The sequence below is a fragment of the Dipodomys ordii genome, unplaced genomic scaffold, assembly GCF_000151885.1.
Source record: "Dipodomys ordii isolate 6190 unplaced genomic scaffold, Dord_2.0 Scaffold1, whole genome shotgun sequence".
Lineage (NCBI taxonomy): Eukaryota > Metazoa > Chordata > Mammalia > Rodentia > Heteromyidae > Dipodomys > Dipodomys ordii.
Genome location: NW_012267217.1, coordinates 62,530,186 through 62,548,946, shown reverse-complemented (window position 1 = coordinate 62,548,946; position 18,761 = coordinate 62,530,186). Strand labels below are relative to the sequence as shown.

Below are 18,761 nucleotides of genomic sequence, written 5' to 3'. Positions count from 1 at the left end.
GGCTCAAGTGGTAGAGCACTAACCTTGAACAAAAATGTTCAGAGACAGCACCCAGGCCCTGAGTTCAAGCCTGAGGACCAGCACAAAAGAAAGAAATAGAGAAATTTAGCTCGGCTAACCTTGAGCAAAGTATTTCAGGAACAGCACTTAGACTCTGTGTTCAGGCCCCATAACTGACAAAAAAGAAAAGAAAAATTAAGCTCAAAGTCAGAAAACTGTTAAAATAGAGTCGTGATTAAACTCAAGGCCATGCTTCAGCTCTGTTGTGCTGTGTTCTTACGGGAGGAACACAGAAGGATGCTGGAACCGGAATGAAGAAGGAGAGCAGGAAAGGATGGGAAGCCTCCACAGGGTAGAAGTGACTAGCGCGTCCTGATCTGGGGCCTGCGCACTGCGGGTGAGGTGGGGTCAGCCTGTCAGCCTGCCGTAGCATTGTTGACCTAGGAGGTCTAGACTAGGGGAGAGAGAGGCACTGAGAGGTTTTGAGCAGGAAGAGAGCATGAACTGAGTGATAATTTAAGAAAGATTAATGCTAGGCGTCAGAGGCTCATATCTGTAATCCTAGCTATTCAGGAAGCTGAGATCTGAGGATCCTAGTTCAAACCCAGCTTGGGCAGAAAAGTCCCCTTGAGACTCTTATCTCCAATTAAACACCAGAAAACTGGAAGTAATGCTATGGCTCTCAGTAGTAGAGCACTGGGCTTGAGCAAAAAAGATATTAGGGATAGAGTCCAGGCCCTGAGTTCCAGCCCCACAACACAACAAAAACAAAAGATTAGTATGACTGCACCAGATTGAAATGCAGAGGGAAAAAAATGACAAAGCAGTTAAGTGGAAGTTCTTGCCAAAGCCCAGAGATGCTGTAGCAATGAATTTCAGAGGAAGAAACTTTAGGACCTGGTTCATCTGGAAAGGAAGGTCAGGTGAGGTCATGAAATCACCAAAGAGACCCACACTCAAAGAGAGGAAGCCCTCAGTCAGTTTTGTCACCAAAATAATTTTGTTTCCCTCACCAGACTGGAAACCTTGAGAATAGTCTATAAATGTCTCCATGATTCTTCTCATAAACTTCCTGGACCTCAGAACTATAGATACAGAGACCAAGTCTTCCCTTCTGTATCCTCTCTTTTGCTTTATACTCCACCCAATACCCCTGCCTCTCCCACCCAACAGAAAGGCCTTTCCAGCTAGTAACTCAAGTCTGTAATCTAGGGCTGGGAAGGTGGCTCAGTGGTAGAGTGCTTGCCTTGCATGCATGAGGCTGTGGGTTCGATTCCTCAGCACCACATAAGCCAAAAAAGCTGGAAGTGGGGCTGAGGCTCAAGTGGTAGAGCGCTAGCCTTGAGCTGAAGAGCTGAGGACAGCGCCCAGGTCCAAAGTTCAGGCCCCATGACCAACCAAAAAAAAAAAGTCTGTAATCTAAGCTGTTCAGGAGGATGAGATCTGAGGATCAAAGCTAGCCCAGGCAGGAAAGCACATTGAGACTTGCTTGAGACTCCTCTCTCTATCAGCAAAAAGTTGAAAGTAGAGGTGTGCCTCAAGTGGTAGAGCACCAGCCTTGAGCAAAAAAGCTAGGGAACAGAGTGACCAGGCCCTAATTCAAGACTCAGAATCAGCATCTCCCCCTCCAAAATAAAACTTCGGGGCAACAGTGGCTCACACCTGTAATCCTAGCTACTTAGGAGGCTGAGATCTTTTTTTTTGTTGGTCGTGGGGCTTGAACTCTGAGCCTGGGCGCTGTCCCTCAGCTCTTCAGCTCAAGGCTAGCGCTCTACCACTTGAGCTACAGCACCATTTCCGGTTTTCTGGTGGTTCATTGGAGATAAGTTTCACGGACTTTCCTTTCCTGGCTTTGAACCGTGATCCTCAGAGCTCAGCCTCCTGAGTAGCTAGGTGTAAGCCACCGGCTCCCGGCTCAGGTTCAAAGCCAGCTGGGGAGGAAAAGTCTGTGAGACTCATCTCCAGTAAACCACCAGAAAACCAAAAGTTGTGCTGTGGCTCAAGTGGTAGAGTGCTAGTCTAGAGCTGAGGGACAGCGCCCAGGCCCAGAGTTCAACCCCACGACCACCACCACCAACAACAACAAAAAAACCTTTACAGACGGAACCCTTGCCTCTGAAGTACTTCTCTTCTAAGTTTTTTGGCATTATCATAATTTCGAATTATAAAGGATTTTTCTATTTCCAGAAGTAACTTTGAACTTAAATTGCATGGATATACACACATGCATTCTTCTTCTAACGAAATGATTTTTAAAGGTGCCTCTTCCAGCCTCTGTCCCCAGCCTTTGCCCTTCCCCTCATTTCTGCTAACACCGCTCAGTTCCTGAACTTTTTCTGTGGACCTATATATACTTGATGAATTCTTTTGCATTTCTGTTTGGAGTGGTCCTTCTCATCCTTGGTCACATAAATATTCACCTATATTTTCTTTATGTTTAATTCTTGAGGCCAAATGGAGTATATTGTAGAATATAGCATGAAATGACCATTTTTCTGCACTGACTTGGAATTTAGCATATGTAAAAGATGTGTGATGAAGCCAGGGGCAGGTGGCTCATGCCTATCATCTTAGCTTCAATATGATCTCTAAATAAAAAATATTAGAAAGAGAGGGAGAGAAGGAGGGAAACAGCAAAGAAAAGGAGCCTCGCAGGCTTCCCTGCCAAAGCCATCTCTACAGAATTTCCTCTGATTCTTTCCTCTTACAGCTAGTTCCTTGCTCCCCCAAGTAGCACACCGCAAGTTTCTGGCCTATTGGCTCTCAGCTTACTGTGTTGTTCTGCATGTTTTGTTTCCAGGGGAGGAGCAGAATGGGGTAAAGCAGGAGAGGGAATCCGAGGCCCCTGCTGTTGTTACCAATCAAAAGCAAACCCTGCAGCCTCCCTTGTGGCTCTGACTGAGACGAAACAATACTGGTGACGGAGCAAACTGACACTGGCCAGTCGTGCCAGCTGTTTCTAATTCAGCCCAGAGTTTCTGGTTCTCTCCGTGCCCCGGGAGTTGCTTTCGTTACAGATAGTTTGGCCTTGGCACTTGCCTCAGGCAATATTGAAGATGAATATTCTAAGAACCCTTGATAGGCATTTTGGCTTCTTTACCTGTAAAAAAGGAAAAAAAAAAAAGAAAAGAAGTTGGGAGCCAGTGGCTCACGCCTGTCATCCTAGCTACTCAGGAGGCTGAGATCTGAGGATCACAGTTTGATGCTAGCCCAGGCAGGAAAGTCCTTGAGACTCTTGACTCCAATATACTACCAAAACAAAAGACTGAAGTGGAGCTGTGGCTCAAGTGGTAGAGTCCTAGCCTTGAGCAAAGAAGCTCAGGGACAGTGCTCAGGTCCTGAGTTCAAGCCTCAGGACAGGAAAAAAAAAAGTTAGAAAGGAAGAGAGTATTCTATAAAATAATAATAATATTGGCTATCTTTATATAAAATATCCCTACTAATTTCTAGGCACAACCTAGAAATTATGTACAACCTATGTACAACCCAGAAGAAACATGTGATTTTTTTTTCCTGAATACTTTGGTATACTAGAAAGTTCTAAATCAATATAGCCAAACAAATAGCATTACCTCTGTCAGAACTCTATCTGAGGCTGGGAAGTTGGCTCAGTGGTAGAATGCTTGCCTTGCATGCTTGAGGCCCTGGGTTCAATTCCTCAGCACCACATAAGCAGAAAAAGCCGAAGTGGCACTGTGGCTCACAAGTGGTAGGGAGCTAGCCTTGAGCTGAAGAGCTCAAGACAATGCCCAGGCCCGGAGTTCAGGCCCCCACAAATGGGGGGAAAAAAGTCTATCTGCTATTGTCAACCAAAGGAGAGGAAATACCTAGAAATCAAGAAACCTATAATCAAATAAGGGAACTGGCAACTACTGCTCCAAATGAGACAGAAGACAAGAAAATGCTATTGAGGAAGAGCAGTTTACAAGAGGAAGCTGAGTTTTAAATGCTCATTAGTTAAGAGATACAGAGATTATAGTATCTGTTTTAACCTGAAGGTACAATTGTGTAGCCTATTCATTCTGTCCTCCTATTTAAAGAATCTACATATTTCTACATTTATAGTAAACTTAAAGGAGAGTTGATATATGATAAGCTACTGAACAAGAATCATCTGATCAAACTCAGCACAGACCTACCCCAGTCTTCTTCTGCAGGAACTTCCTACCCCTCAGAGGAGAAAGTCTCATAGGCCCAGATCATCACTGAAGAAATGTTTCCAATGGAAGGAAGAAATCTAAGTAATCTAGGATAGGAAAAATTAGGCCTTTTTTTTTTTGCTGGTCATGGGGACTGAACTCTGGGCCTGGGTGCTGTCCTTGTGCTCTGCAGATCAAGACTAGCGCTCTACCACTTGAGCCACAGTGCCACTTCTGGCTTTTTCTGCTAATGTGGTACTGAGGAATTGAACCCAAGGCCTCATGCATGCAAGGCAAGCACTCTACCACTGAGCCACCTTCCCAGCCTATTTTTTTAAATAAGTAGTGATTAAACACATTTTAACATTTTCAAATTTGAAAATGTTAAAAATACAGTGAAAACTCTCAACCAAAAAGAAATGAAAAAGAAAACTATTTTTAGCTTAAAAGCCATACTATTTTTTTAATATTTACTTATTTTATTAGGTAATTATACAGAGGAGTTTCAATTCCAGAAGTCAAATTATAAGTACAATGCATCTTGATCAATGTCACCCTTTCCCCCTCCCTTTGTTCTTCCCCCATCTTTCCCCAAACCATTCCTACCCTCAAGTTATGTGGTTCATTTTTTACATAGTGTACAATGGATCTTGATCAAGCCCTAGTACCAGCATTATACATATATATACATATATATGAATATATATACACATACACATATATATGAATAGAAAGAGAAATAAAAGTAGAATTTGACATCAGAACGGGCATTGTGATTCATGCCTATAATCATAACACTTAGGCTGAGGCAAGAGGATCTTGAATTCAAGGCCGTCCTGGGCTAAGTAATACTTCATCTCACAACCCAAAAAAGAGCCAGGCATGTGTAGCTCATACCTGTAATCTTAGCTACTGAGGAGGCTAAGATCAGAGGATCAAGATGCAAAGGCAACCCAGGCAGAAATGTCTGAGATTCTATCACCAATTAACTATACTAGGGCTATGGCTCAGATGGTAAAGCACCAGCCATACAGGGTCATGAGTTCAGGCTCCAGTACCAGCACAAATGACAGCAAGGTAAATTCCTAATTTCTCTGTACTCTTTAATAATATGAGTGCACATTTTCTTGGGGGGGTCCGGTCGTGGGGCCTGAACTCTGGGCCTGGGTGCTGTCCCTCAGCTCTTCAGCTCAAGGCTAGCACTCTACCACTTGAACCATATCACCACTTCTGGCTTTTTTCTTTTTTTTTTGCTTATGTGGTGCTGAGGAATCGAACCCAGGGCCTCATGCATGCAAGGCAAGTGCTCTACCACTGAGCCACCTTCCCAGCCCTAATAGTAAATATGAAAGGGATGGAGATTACTATATGAGCAAAATAAAAGATGATAAATATTCTAGGAATGACACAGTTTTGAGTGCCTAAAATCAGTCAAATGTTAATACAACCAAACTTTCAGTTATATTTCCCTTATTGAAGACTAGAGAGAATAAAACAATGCATGCTATTAGATAATTTGAACATAATTGGCAAGAAGTTATTCCCATCGTTTTTTGCCTTGCAGTCCTGAATAACTATGATATAATATCCCACGTTCTTATTGTAACTTAAACTACTTGGAAAACTTTTTTTTTAATTTTATTTTATTTGTGAACATACTGTACAGAGGGGTACTTTTTTTTTTTTTTTGGGTCCAGTCATGGGGCCTGAACTCTGGGCCTGGGCGCTGTCCCTCAGCTCTTCAGCTCAAGGCTAGCCCTCTACCACTTGAGCCACTTCTGGCTTTTTTCTCTTTGCTTATGTGGTGCTGAGAAATTGAACCCAGGGCCTCATGCATGCAAGACAAGTGCTCTACCACCAAGCTCCCTTCCCAGGCCTCTTGGAAAACTCTTTTGTAGGCATTTTATGTGGTGCTGGTACCCCTGGAAGGTCTCAGTGTCTTCTATTGTTGACATTTACAAACTAAAATCTGGGCAAGTTAAATTACGTGTGTATACACCGTTTTCTCCTTTTACTCCTGCCCATGTATCTTCTCCTCTACGTGTTTCTCTTCGCTCTTCACCCCTTTGCCTTCCCCATTCTCATTCTCCTCTCTACTTTTCCCTTTTCCTTCTTCAGTCAGTGGTGTTCTAACATGACACCATGATACGTAGAGTAGATCTGTTACCTGGAAACTGATATTGACCAGCCAGTATAGTCATTCCAAATACTCCTAGGTAATTGTTGCAAAATATTCTTCTCTTCTTCTTCTTCTGCTGCTGCTGCTGCTTTTTCTGCTGCTGCTGCTTCTGCTTCTGCTTTCTTCTGCTGCTGCTGCTTTCTTCTTTCTGGTCAGTCATGGGGCTTGAACTCTGGGCCTGGGCACTGTCCCTCAGCTCTTCAGCTCAAGGCAAGCACTCTACCACTTGAGCTGCAGCGCCATTTCCAGTTTTCTGGTGGTTAATTGGAGATAAGAGTCTCATGGACTTGCCTTGCCAGGGCTGACTTTGAACCGCAATCCTCGGATCTCAGCCTCCTGAGTAGCTAGGATTACAGGCGTGAGCCACTGGCACCCAGCTAAGATATTCTAAATTCTTTTTTGTTGTTTGTTTGTTTGTTTTGTTCCTTTTACCATCTTAATGCTTTATGAACTATTGCTTTGGGTCAGAAGCTAAGTTAAACATACTCTTTTTACTTTTACATGTGAGAATGCTGACTTCTGCCTGGTTACATATAAGAGAATCTCAATTCCTGGGACTGCTCTCCTCTGAATAGGAAGCTTCTAGTGGTAAAAGAGTGTTTTCTGTGGACTTGCCTTGGGCACAGATCAACAGAGTCTAAATGAGAAAAGACCTGGCTGACCCAGAGGTTGGTGTTATAAATAGTACTCCAGTCCCCAGTCTTTAAAGCTTGTCCACCTAATCCTCCTCAAGATTGGAAGTGATTTGACCTGTGAGTCTTAAAACTTTTTCCCTGAAAATCTAGTTAGCAAAGAGCTATTAAAGCAAAAATGCTTTGAGCGATGCTGGCCAGTCATCACTGTTCACCTTTCACTCCTAACAGTTTTTTGACCAAATGTTTCTACTTTTTGAGGAGCAGCTGTTCTCGTTGTTTCTGGTTTGGTTTGGTCTGGGTTTTTGTTGAGGCAGAGTCTTACTGGGTACCCCGGGATGGCAGTGCTCCAGCCTCTGCCTTCTGGAGTAGCTACGCTGTACAAGTGTGGACCATCACATCCATTGAAAATTTGTTTTTAAGTATTGGGGGGTTATTTTTCTGGATTTGAGGGTGTTTTGTGAGGGAAGAGGTGTTTTTGGATTTTTGGTGGTGGTGCTGAGACTAAAGCCAGGGTTTTGTGACTCTCACTAGGCACACAATCACAGAGCTACTTCCCCCAAACACTAAAGTTACTAACCTGCCCTGTACCAGTGGCTCACGGCTGTAATCTTAGTTACTCAGGAGGCTGAGCTCTGAGGATCCAGTTCAGCAAAGTCTGTAACTCTTATCCCTAATGAACCACTAAAAAAAAAGTTACCAACAGAGTTACTGCTTTTTTGTTTTTTACTTATTAAGGCTATCATGGGTTTGCATTTGTATGATTTATAAAATTGTTCTCAAGCCAGGCACAGGAGGAAGACACTTGTATTCATAGCTACTCAGTAGTCTGAGGTCTGAGGATCATGGTTCAAGGCTAGCCCAAGGCAGAAAAGTTTATAAAGCTCTGATCTCTGATTAACCAGCCAAAAGCCAGAAATGGAGTTGTGGCTCAAGTGGTAGAGCACTGGCCTTGAGCACAAAAGCTCAGGGACATCACCCAGGCCCTGAGGTCAAGCCTCAGGCCCAGCACAAAGATAGGTAGGCAGATAGATAGATAGACAGATAGACAGACAGATCTCCCAAAGATAATCAGCTAAGTCCTTAACCTGAATACTTATGAAGAAAAGGACACTTACTTTACAGAGATCAATCATATGTTTTTGGCTTCTCTCCCTTATAATAAAATTAGGGATCTTAAATTTATTGTCCACAGAATGTCACATAGGAAACTTTAAAATGTTCTTTTTTGGATAATACAGGAGTTTGAATGCAAGACCTCATTCTTCTGTTTGTTTGTTATTGTAAGAATACGGTACACAGGCGTTACAATTACCTGGGCAAGACAACAAGTACATTTCTCATCAAGCGTTGTTGCCTCCTGAAGACCTCATGCTTGCTAGGTAGACACTCTCCCTCTGAGCCGTGCCTCCGTGGTTTCTGCGGTGGTTATTTTGAGAAGAGTCCTGGATCCCCCTGTTATACACTTCCCGCTACAGCTGAAATGATAGGTGTGTGCCACCATTCCCAGCTTCTCTTCTGTTGAGTCTCATGAACTTTTTTCCCTGGGCTGGTTTGGAACCACAGGGAGGCCGCGTTCAGTGCTTCAGGCTGGGCATTATGTATTGAGTCCCCACTGTGGAAATGACAGGACTTTCTCAGGCCTGAACACCCTGCTCTTCCCTGTCTTCCTGGAGTACCTGTTCGGAAAGCCGGGCCTGAGATCCCGCAGCCACATCAACAGTGAAGGCTGTGGCGCTCTCTGACTACTTCCTCCTTCTGGAGCTACCTGGCACTCGCCCTTGTCAGACAGTCCTGTGTTGTTTTTGTTTGTTTGCTAGTTTAGGACTATTCACCTCTGACCTCTGGATCTCCCTAACTGCTTAGCTCTCCTTTCCGTACAAACATGTGGTGTGTTTTACGCATTCCTCACGCTCACTGGAGAATCCCACTCGTGTGTGCGATCCCTCACGTCCGGATCGCATGCTGTCAGCTTCCTTGCTTGGCCTGTCATTCTCACGGATATTGGCACCAGTTTACTGGGAGAATATAAACTTTTTATTTTTTTTAATGTCATGGAGCTTAAACTCTGGGCCTGGGCACTGTCCCTGAGCTCTTCAGCTCAAGGCAAGCACTCTACCACTTGAGCCACAGCACCACGTCTGGTTTTTTGGTAGTTTATTAGAGATTAGTGTCTCATGGACTTTCCTGCCCAGGCTGGCTTTGAACTGCGACCCTCAAATCTCAGCCTCCTAAGTAGCTAGGATTACAGGCGTGAGCCACCAGCACCAGGCTAAAAATATCTTTTAAAACCATGTGTAGGGGGCTGGGAAGGTGGCTCAGTGGTAGAGCACTTGCCTTGCATGCCTGAGGCCCTGGGTTCGATTCCTCAGCACCACATAAGCAAAAAGAAAAAACCCAGAAGTGGTGCTGTGGCTCAAGTGGTAGAGTGCTAGAGAGCTAAAGAGCTGAAGGACAGCGCCCAGGCCCAGAGTTCAGGCCCCATGACCGGACCCAAAAAAAAAAAAAAAACAACAACATGTGTAGGGCTTAGTGCTTGCTTTGAAAGCATGAGGCCCTGGGTTAGATTCCTCAATACCACATAAGCAGAAAAAGCCAGAAGTAGCACTGTGGCTCAAGTGGTAGCCTTGAGCTGAAGAGCTGAGGGGCAGTGCCAGGCCCAGAGTTCAGGCCCCATGGCTGATTAAATAAATAAATAAAATAAAAATAAGGGCATGTGTATTGCCTAATGCCACTGATTTTGAGCTCAAGGCCTAGATTTGCTAGGTAGGTAATCTACCATTTGAGTCATGCCTCTAGCCCTCCTGCCTTAGGTTTTGTTTGGTTTTGTTGCCAGTCCTGGGGCTTGAGCTCTGGGCCTGGGTGCTATCCCTGAACTCAAGGCTAGTGCTGTACCACTTGAGCCCCAGTACTACTTCTGGCTTTTTATGAGTCATTTATTAGAAAGTCTCACAGACTTTTCTGCCCAGGCTGGCTTCAAACTGTGATCTTCATCTCCAGCCTCCTGAGTAGCTAGGGTTACAGATGTGAGCCACCGGCCCCCCATTTCCTTAGGGTTTTTTTTGTTCTTGTTGTTTTCTTTTGCCAGTCCTGGGGCTTGAACTCTCTACCACTTGAGCCATAGTCCCACTTCTGGCTTTTTCCATGAATGTGGTATTGAGGAATTGAACCCAGGGCTTCATGCATCTAGGCAAGCACTCTACCAGTAAGCCACATTCCCAGACCCTTAGGTATTCTTTTAGTAGGTCTTGTCCTTATGCCCAGGGCCAGTCTGGATCATGATCCAACACTACTTATTCTTCCTGAGTAGCTAGCATGATATCCAGCTTTCATTGATTGAGATGGGGTCTTCTGAATGTTTGCCCAGGCTAGCCTGGAACCATGATCCTCCGGATCCCCACCTCCAAAACGCTGCTATTATAAGCATGAGCCACCGTGTTGAGGGCTCTGTGTCTCTCTATCTCTCTCTGTCTCTCCTTTTTTTTTTTTTTTTTTTGGTTGGTCGTGTGGCTGAACTCGGCCTGGGCACTGTCCCTGTGCTCTTCAGCTCAAGGCAAGCGCCCTACTGCTTGAGCCACAGCGCCACTTCCAGTTTTCTAGTGGTTTATTGGAGATAGGAGTCTCACAGTCTTTCCTGCCCGGGCTGGCTTTGAACCGCGATCCTCCTGAGTAGCTAGGAGTACAGGCGTGAGCCACTGGCGCCTGGCTGTCTCTCTCTCTCTCTTTCTCTCTCTCAACAGTACAGGGGTTTGAACTCAGGGCCTCACCCTTGCTAACCTACCCCTCTATCTCTTGAGCATGACTCTTTGTACTGGTTAGTTGAAATAGCATTGTACCTCCCACCTGGGTGTGTACCAAAGCCACAATCCACCTATTTTAGGCTTCCTGTTGCTGAGATGACAGGCCCATGTTACCACACGCAGTTTTTATGGGTGGAAATGGAGACTCCTAGACTTCGTAAGCTAGCCTGTAGCTATTTGAGAGTTCCGCGCCATGGGTGAAGCTAATGGACTATGGCCTTCATTGTACTGAGTTCTGCAGAAGTCATTTCCTTGGAATGCCTGATACATGTTCCTTTATGTTGACTGGCCAGATTCCGTTGGCAAATTTATTTACTTTTTTTTTTTTTGGGTCCGGTCTTGGGGCCTGAACTTTGGGCCTGGGCGCTGTCCCCTAGTTCTTCAGCTCAAGGCTAACGCTCTACCACTTGAGCCACAGTGCCACTTCCAGCTTTTTTCTTTTTGCTTATGTTGTGCTGAGGAATTGAACCCAAGGCCTCAGACATGCAAGGCAAGCACTCTACCACTGAGCCACCTTCCCAGCCCTTTGTTTTTTTGGGGGGGGTCCGGTCAGGGGCCTGAACTCTGGGCCTGGGCGCTGTCCCTCAGCTCTTCAGCTCAAGGCTAGCACTCTACCACTTGAGCCACAGCGCCACTTCTGGCTTTTTCCTTTTTGCTTATGTGGTGCTGAGGAATTGAACCCAGGGCCTCATGCATGCAAGGCAAGCACTCTACCACTGAGCCACCTTTCCAGCCCCCCATTTTGGGTTTTCTAGTAGTTAATTGGAGATTAGAGTCTCACAGACTTCCCTGCCTGAGCTGACTTTGAACCACAATCCTAAGATCTCAGCCTCCTGAGTAGCTAGGATGACAGGCGTGAGCCAGCAGTTCCTGGCCAATCTTTAAATTATGCTCTAGGAACGTCCCCTATGGGTCTCTGCTTCTTCCTTTAGCTATCTTTTTTATTCTCCTGCATGTCCCTATCTGCTATCATGATACATAGACGCTGGGCCGGCCTGGCAGGAAGGAAATAGACAGTTGTGAAGCCGCCTCATATACAGTCACTATCAGAACCTTATTTTTCCTTGATCCTATTTGATCAGAAATTGGATGAACCTTCGGGATGCAGAGACGGGGAAGATACTCTGGCAAGGAACAGAAGACTTGTCTGTCCCTGGGGTGGAGCATGAAGGTACTCCTGTGAGCACACACCGTGACCTCTTCACATCAGGGAGCTAAGTAAATGCCCATTTAACAGGCCAGTGGACCCTGAAGGCATAGCACACACACACACCTGTTGCTGGCACTTTTTCTTGTTTCCTTTTCTTTCTTTTAAACATTTCTTTCTCCCACTTCCCAAAATCCATTTTGTGCTAAAAATTTAACATTAGAATATACCCCAAGATACAAGTTTAGATCTCAACTTCTTTTTGCCACCAAAGAAAATGTTCATTTTCATTTCCCTAAGTAAAAGAAAAGGTGCCACCGAACGGGCATTCGTGTGCCTGGCTGGGGCAGCTAGGTGCTTTTGTGGTGTCTTTGGCCACCGGCCAGACACAGCTGATCCCCCTCCCCTCCCCCAGGCCTTCTGCCTTCCCTTGGGTAACGGGGTTACCCTGGCCTTATCTGAAACGTAATGTGTGCAGCCCGCTCAAAATCAGCCACAAGAGACTCAGAAACCCAAACAGTGCAGTCACGTGAATTTCACTTAGCATGGCTCCAACCTATCTTTTCTCTTCCAGCCCGTGTACCCAAGAAAATCCTCAAGTGCAAGGCAGTGTCTCGAGAATTGAACTTTTCTTCAGCTGAGCAAATGGAAAAATTCCGCCTGGAACAAAAAGTTTACTTCAAAGGGCAATGCCTAGAAGGTGCTCCATTGCCTGCCGCGCCCCGTGGCAGGGCTGAGGGGGGGCGGATGAGCCGCCGGGCGGCCAGACAGTTTGCAATAGGATTCCACACTCTGCAACATGGGGACCCCCAGTGAAAACAAACTACAACAGGGCCAGCCAGGACAAGGGCCTTGGAGGACTGGGACCCTGGGGGCCCTTGTGGCACCCCGATGCTGCGGAGGAGGACGCAGAGGAAGCAGCCGCAGTCAGGCCTGAGGAACGTCCTCAGCCCCCTTCCCGAGCTCTGGCATGTCAGAAAAGAGATCTCGTAGGCACCTTAGACCTAAGGTTCCAAGTGCAAAGGCCCACCTCTGCTGAAGTTCACATCCATGACACTCCTGAGACTGTGCCCCATATACTCTGCTGCTGCCTAGACCTCACCTGCTAGACTCCCTAAAAAGTAAGGCTCTAGCTGGGCACTGGTGGCTCCTAGATACTCAGGAGGCCGAGATCTGAGGATTCAGGTTTGAAGCCAGCCCAGGCAGGAAAATCCATGAGACTCATCTCTAATGAGCCACAAAAAGCCAGAAGTGCAGCTGTGATTCAAGTGGTAGAGCACTTGCCTTGAGCACAAAAGTTCAGGGCTAGTAGTGCCCACTCCCCAAGTTTAAGCTCCAGAACTAGCAAACAAAAACAAAACACTAGGCTCCGATGTGAGCTGGAGCTGCTGGAGGAGGCTTCGTGCACTTTCTTTTGCCTCTGGCCTGGTAGATGCCTGACAGCTTCCTTGCCCTAAAGGGGGGACAAACAGTCCTTTAGGACTTAGGCATGTATGGGGTGCCAGCTCACTGGCTCTTCCTTCTTCCTTCAGAATGGTTCTTCGAGTTTGGCTTTGTGATCCCTAACTCCACGAACACCTGGCAGTCCCTGATAGAGGCCGCACCCGAGTCTCAGATGATGCCAGCCAGCGTCCTAACGTGAGTGAGGCCCCTGGAAACTGTGGGGTGTGTCTCAAAGCAGTCCTGCCAGACAGATGGGACTCTGGGTCTCATCCAAGGGCCAGGAATAAGGGAGAAATAGGACAGGAATACACAAGGGTGTCACAGGTGACAGGCTACTGATTTCTGTCCTATGAAGAAGGCAACATGACAGAGCAGAATCAAAGTTTTGATTAGGCTGGGTGCCTATAATTCTAGCTACACAAGAGGCTGATATCTGAGAGTCACTGGTCAAAGCCAGCCCAGGCAGGAAAGTTCTTAAGACTCTTATCTCCAATAAACCACCAGAAAACCAGAAGTGGTGCTTTTGGCTCAAGTGGTAGCTTGCTAGCCTTGAGCTGAAGAGCTGAGGGACAGCACCCAGGCCCAGCGTTCAAGCCCCATGACAGACCAAAAAAATAATAAATGAATAAATAAATAAAAATAAAAATAGCTGGGCGCTGGTGGCTCACACCTGTAACCCTAGCTACTCAGAAGACTGAGGTCTGAGGATTGCAATTCAAAGCCAGCCCAGGCAGAAAAATCCGTGAGACTCTTATCTCCAATAAACCACCAGAAAACTGGAAGTGGCGCTACGGCTAAAGTGGTAGAGCGCTAGCCTTGAGCTGAAAAGCTGAGGGACAGCGCCCAGGCCTAAAGTTCAAGCCACACTGGCAAAGAAATAAATGACGGTTATCTCCAATTAATTACTTAAAAGCTGGAAGTGGAGCTGTGGCTCAACTAGTAGAGTGCCAGCCTTGAGCCAAAAGCTCAGGAACAGTACCCAGGCCCTGAGTTTTAAGCCCCAGGCCCAGCACCAAATAAATAAAAGTTTAGATTAGATCATGTTTTAAATTCCCAGTACAGGGTCTGGGAAGGTGGCTCAGTGGTAGAGTGCTTGCCTTGCATGCATGAGGCCTTGGGTTCGATTCCTCAGCACCACATAAACAAAAAGAAAAAAGCCGGAAGTGGTGCTGTGGCTCAAGTGGTAGAGCGCTAGCCTTGAGCTGAAGAGCTGAGGGACAGCACCCAGGCCCAGAGCTCAGACCCCACGACCAGACCCAAAAAAAAAATTTAAATTCCTAGTGCACCTTACCTGCCATCTTGAGTGATATAATACCTTATCTTTCTGAACCTTAGTGTTTCATCTCTCCAGTAAGAATGAACAATTCCCTCAAGAAGTAAAGATAAAATGAGACCTCGTGGAAGGGAACTGGCAGAAAGTATACACTGCTTCTCCTGGCTGCTGACCCCTAGTATTTCTGTATTATCTGGATCACCTTAACAGTCTGCCACAGTCCTTTTGGTGACTCAGAATGTAATTTTGTTTTAAGCTGCACCTGTAGCTCACACCTATGGAAATGAGCTCTGGGAGATAGAGGTTCAAGCCAACTTTGGGAGAAATTTGCTAGACTCTTATCTCCAAAGTGGCCAGGGAAAAGTGGGGCTGGAAGTATGGCTCAAGTGGTGGAGCACCAGCTAAACAAGCAAGCCAAGCCAAAAACAACAGTGTTTTTGCCCCAAATCAAGGTAGGCCAGACTCAGCTGTTCTTTGAAAGGTGCCTACCTTGACCGCAGCCTAAGCTCTGCGGGAGTCCATGTGTAGGCCAGCCAGAAGTCCATGGGATCTGGTTCTCTACCACTCATACAGGGCGCTCTACCAAGGGCTGTAGTGTACTCAGAAGATTCATCCTGTAGGTGAAGTGCTATGTAAACACCTCACCCATATAGACAAAAGATGTCACTGTGTAGCTCAGGCTGGTCTTGAACTTGTGATCTTCCTGCCTCAGCTTCCAGTGCTGAGATTATATGCCCAACTCTGGACCAGAATTTCAGTGGCCCCAGCTACGGCTCTAGCTGGAGCCTCTGCCTGGCCAGGGACGCAGGACAGGAAGCACCTGCGGAGCAGGGCCCGCCCCTTCCGGTTTCCAAGGCTCACCCTCATCTCTTCTTTCTCGCAGGGGGAACGTCATCATAGAGACAAAGTTTTTTGATGACGATCTTCTTGTAAGCACATCCAAAGTGAGGCTTTTCTACGTCTGAGAGAAGAACGTCTGTGCACTTCAGGAATTTGGGGTTTGGGGGGGAGGAAAAACTGTTGACTTTTTTCCTCCACACATTTGATTTTTGACACTTCACCCAATTCTGTCGCCGCAGACCTGCCTATGGCCGCCGGGGACCAGCTCTATATAGGTAACCAGATGGCTTCTTTTCTCCTAAACTGCCATCTTCCGTTGACCAGACAAAACTCCCAACCCCAGACCAGGGCAGGGGACGCGCCTCTACTCCTTCCTGGTGCAAACGTGGGAGCAAACGCATACCACGAGCCGACACTGCACACGCCCCTTGCCGCCGCCTCCCTGGGCCCTGCAGGCTTCCTTTGGCCCCTGGTTTTGGAAAACTTCCCGTTCCTGACCCATGTTTAGTTACTTTTCCTACCATTTCTATTTCATACATTCTCATACATTTACCTTGTAAAATAGACTATGATATTATTATTACATAATGTAATTAAAATATTGCTACAGTCTTTAGCATGGCACTGCTTCCATTTCTCTCCTTTTTTTCTGGAATGTGAACCTGTCTGTGAGGGAAGAAGTATTGTTGGCCAGGTGCCAGTGGCTCACACCTGTAATCCTAGCTACTCAGGAGGCTGAGATCTGAGGATCACGATTCTAAGCTGGGTCAGGAAAGTCCATGAAACTCTTTTCTCCATTTAACCACTAGAAAACCAAAAGTAACTCTGTAGCTCAAAGTGGTAGAGCACTAGACTTGAGCAAAAAAGTTTAGGGACAGGCTTCAGTCTTGAGTTCAAGCCCCACACCCAGCAAAAAAAAAAAAAAAAGCATTTGTCACATAGTAAGACTTCAACTCCATTTTACTCCAGAGAAGGACCAATATCTCTTCTTCCTGAGTGGCTTGGTTGCTGCTTCCCAAAAATATACTTTATGAGAAAGAACGATTGGGAAGCACCAGGCCGGGCAGGCTAGACAGCTTTTAGGCCGTGGTCAGAGGAAGCCAGGGTGGGTGACACAAGTCCATCTGTAGCACTCTGGGGCCTGTCAGAGAGTATCAAGTGGATTTCAAATATCAGAGAATATCAAATGCTTAGGACCCTAACCTCTGGGCTGCTGTAGCTTTCATGGTCCTTCATTCAACGCCAATAATCACAAGTCCTCTGAGAATCAGTGTCATGACTCATGCCTGTAATTCCACTCAAGTGGTAGAAGTAGAAGGATTTCAGACCAATACCAGTTCTGGCAAAGTGGGAGATCCTATCTGAAATTTAAGAAATGAAAGTAAAAGGAGTAGGGCGTGGTTCAAGTGGTAGAGCACTTGCTTAGCTTGCTTAGAAAGCATAAGGTCCTGCTGGACACACAAGCCTGTCATCCTAGCTACTGAGGAGGCTGAGATCTGAGGATCCAGTGCAAAACCAGCCCAGGGAAGAAAAGTCCCTGTGAGACTCTTCCTGTCCTACCTAGCTTTGAATCCTGACACTCAAATCTCAGCCTCCTGGTTAGCTAGGAGCACAGGTGTGAGGCACCAGTGCTGGCTTCCAAAAGCGTTTTAAAGCCACGCACGAGCAGTTCAGAGCACTGGTAATCCTCGAACCTGGAGAGGCTGAGGTTAGAAAGATCACAGTTCGATTCTAGCCAGGATGGAAATCCTCTCAACTGAGAACGAAGCTACTTTTTAAGTATAAAAAATTAGCCAGGCCCTGGTGGCTAACATCTGTGCTACTCAGGAGACTGAGATCTGAGATAAAGGTTCGAAGCCATCCTGGCCAGGAAAAACAGTGAGATACTTGTCTTCAGTTAACCACCAAAGAGCCAGAAGTGGAGCTGTGGCTCAAGTATTAGAGTGCTAGCCTTGTGTACAAAAATTCAGAGAGAGGAATAGCACTAAATGAATGAATGGATAGTCAAAATTTGAAATTTGTTGTTGTTGGTCACAGGGCTTGAACTCTGTGTTCTTCAGCTCAAGACTAGCGCTCTACCACTTGAATCACAGCACCACTTCCAGTTTTCTGGTGGTTTATTGGAGATAAGAATCTCACAGATGGCTGGGTACGGGTGGCTCCTGCCTGTAATCCTAGCTACTCAGGAGGCTGAGATCTGAGGATCATGGTTCCAAGCTAGTCTGGACAGGAAAGTCGTGAGACTCTTATCTCCAATAAACCACTAGAAAAGCGGAAGTGGTGCTGTAGCTCAAGTGTTAGAGCGCTCACCTTGAGCTGAAGAGCCCAGGCCCCACGACTGACAAAAAAAAGAATCTCACAGACTTCCCTGCCCAGGCTGGCTTTGAACTTCAATCCACAGATCTCAGCCTCCAGAGAAGCTAGGATTACAGGTGTAAACCACCAGTACCCAGCTTGATTTATTTTTATTTTTATTTATTTGTCGGTTGTGGGCTTGAACTCTGGGTCTGGGCACTGTCCCTCAGTATTTCAGCTCAAGGCTAGTACTCTACCACTTAAGTGATAGCACAACTTCCAGTTTTTTCTGCGTATGTAGTGCTGAGGAATCGAACCCTGGCCTCATGCATGCAAGGCAAGCGCTCTACCACTGAGCAACCTTCCCAGTCCCTTAGCTTGAATTTAAAAAAGAAAAAGAAAGTGAAAATCAGTTTACTCTTGCTCTCTTGAAATATTACCTTCTTTTTTTTAACTTTTATTTTATTGTAAAGATGCTATACAGAGGGGTTACAGTTACTTGAGTCAAGCATTGAGTATATTTCTTGTTGAGCATTGTTACCCCTTCCTCATCTTACTTCTTAGAGAGGAACAATCTCCTCCTTTTCCTGAGCTGTATCTCCCCCAATTCCCCGAGGGAACCCTCTTTGGGGACTAGACACTTTGCAGTACTGAAAGAAATTCCTAAAAAATGCTTTATGTCTCCACGCAGCCAAACCTTGCCTACCTGCCCTAAGAAAAAAAGAATTACAGCTGGATACTGATGACTTACTCCTGTAATCCTGGCTACTCCGGAGGCTAAGGTCTGAGGATCGCGGTTCAAAGCCAGCCTAGACAGACAAATCCAAAAAACTCTTTTTTTTTGGGGGGGGGAGGAAGGGGGTCCAGTCGTGGGGCCTGAACTCTGGGCCTGGGCACTGTCCTCATCTCTTCATCTCAAGGCTAGTGCTCTACCACTTGAGCCACAGCACCACTTCCAGCTTTTTTCTTTTTGCTTATGTGGTGCTGAGGAATTGAACCCAGGGCCTCAGGCA

The 18,761-nt window shown here is 46.1% G+C and overlaps 1 protein-coding gene across 2 annotated transcripts in view; it reads left to right on the top strand.

Moving 5' to 3' along the window:
• The window catches only part of Pde6d (phosphodiesterase 6D, cGMP-specific, rod, delta), a 46,785-nt gene extending 30,708 nt beyond the window's left edge, over positions 1 to 16,077 (top strand). Inside the window, exons 1-5 of one of the 2 annotated variants that reach the window (XM_013026343.1) lie at positions 9,929 to 9,933; positions 11,833 to 11,921; positions 12,472 to 12,597; positions 13,430 to 13,535; positions 15,497 to 16,074. In XM_013026343.1, coding sequence (XP_012881797.1) covers positions 11,840 to 11,921; positions 12,472 to 12,597; positions 13,430 to 13,535; positions 15,497 to 15,578 — 396 coding nt within the window. In that variant the 5' untranslated portion in view covers positions 9,929 to 9,933; positions 11,833 to 11,839 and the 3' untranslated portion in view covers positions 15,579 to 16,074. Of the gene's footprint in view, positions 1 to 9,928; positions 9,934 to 11,832; positions 11,922 to 12,471; positions 12,598 to 13,429; positions 13,536 to 15,496 lie in introns of those variants that run through there. The other variant, XM_013026265.1, reaches the window with a different exon arrangement.
• Positions 16,078 to 18,761: the final 2,684 nt, after the last annotated feature.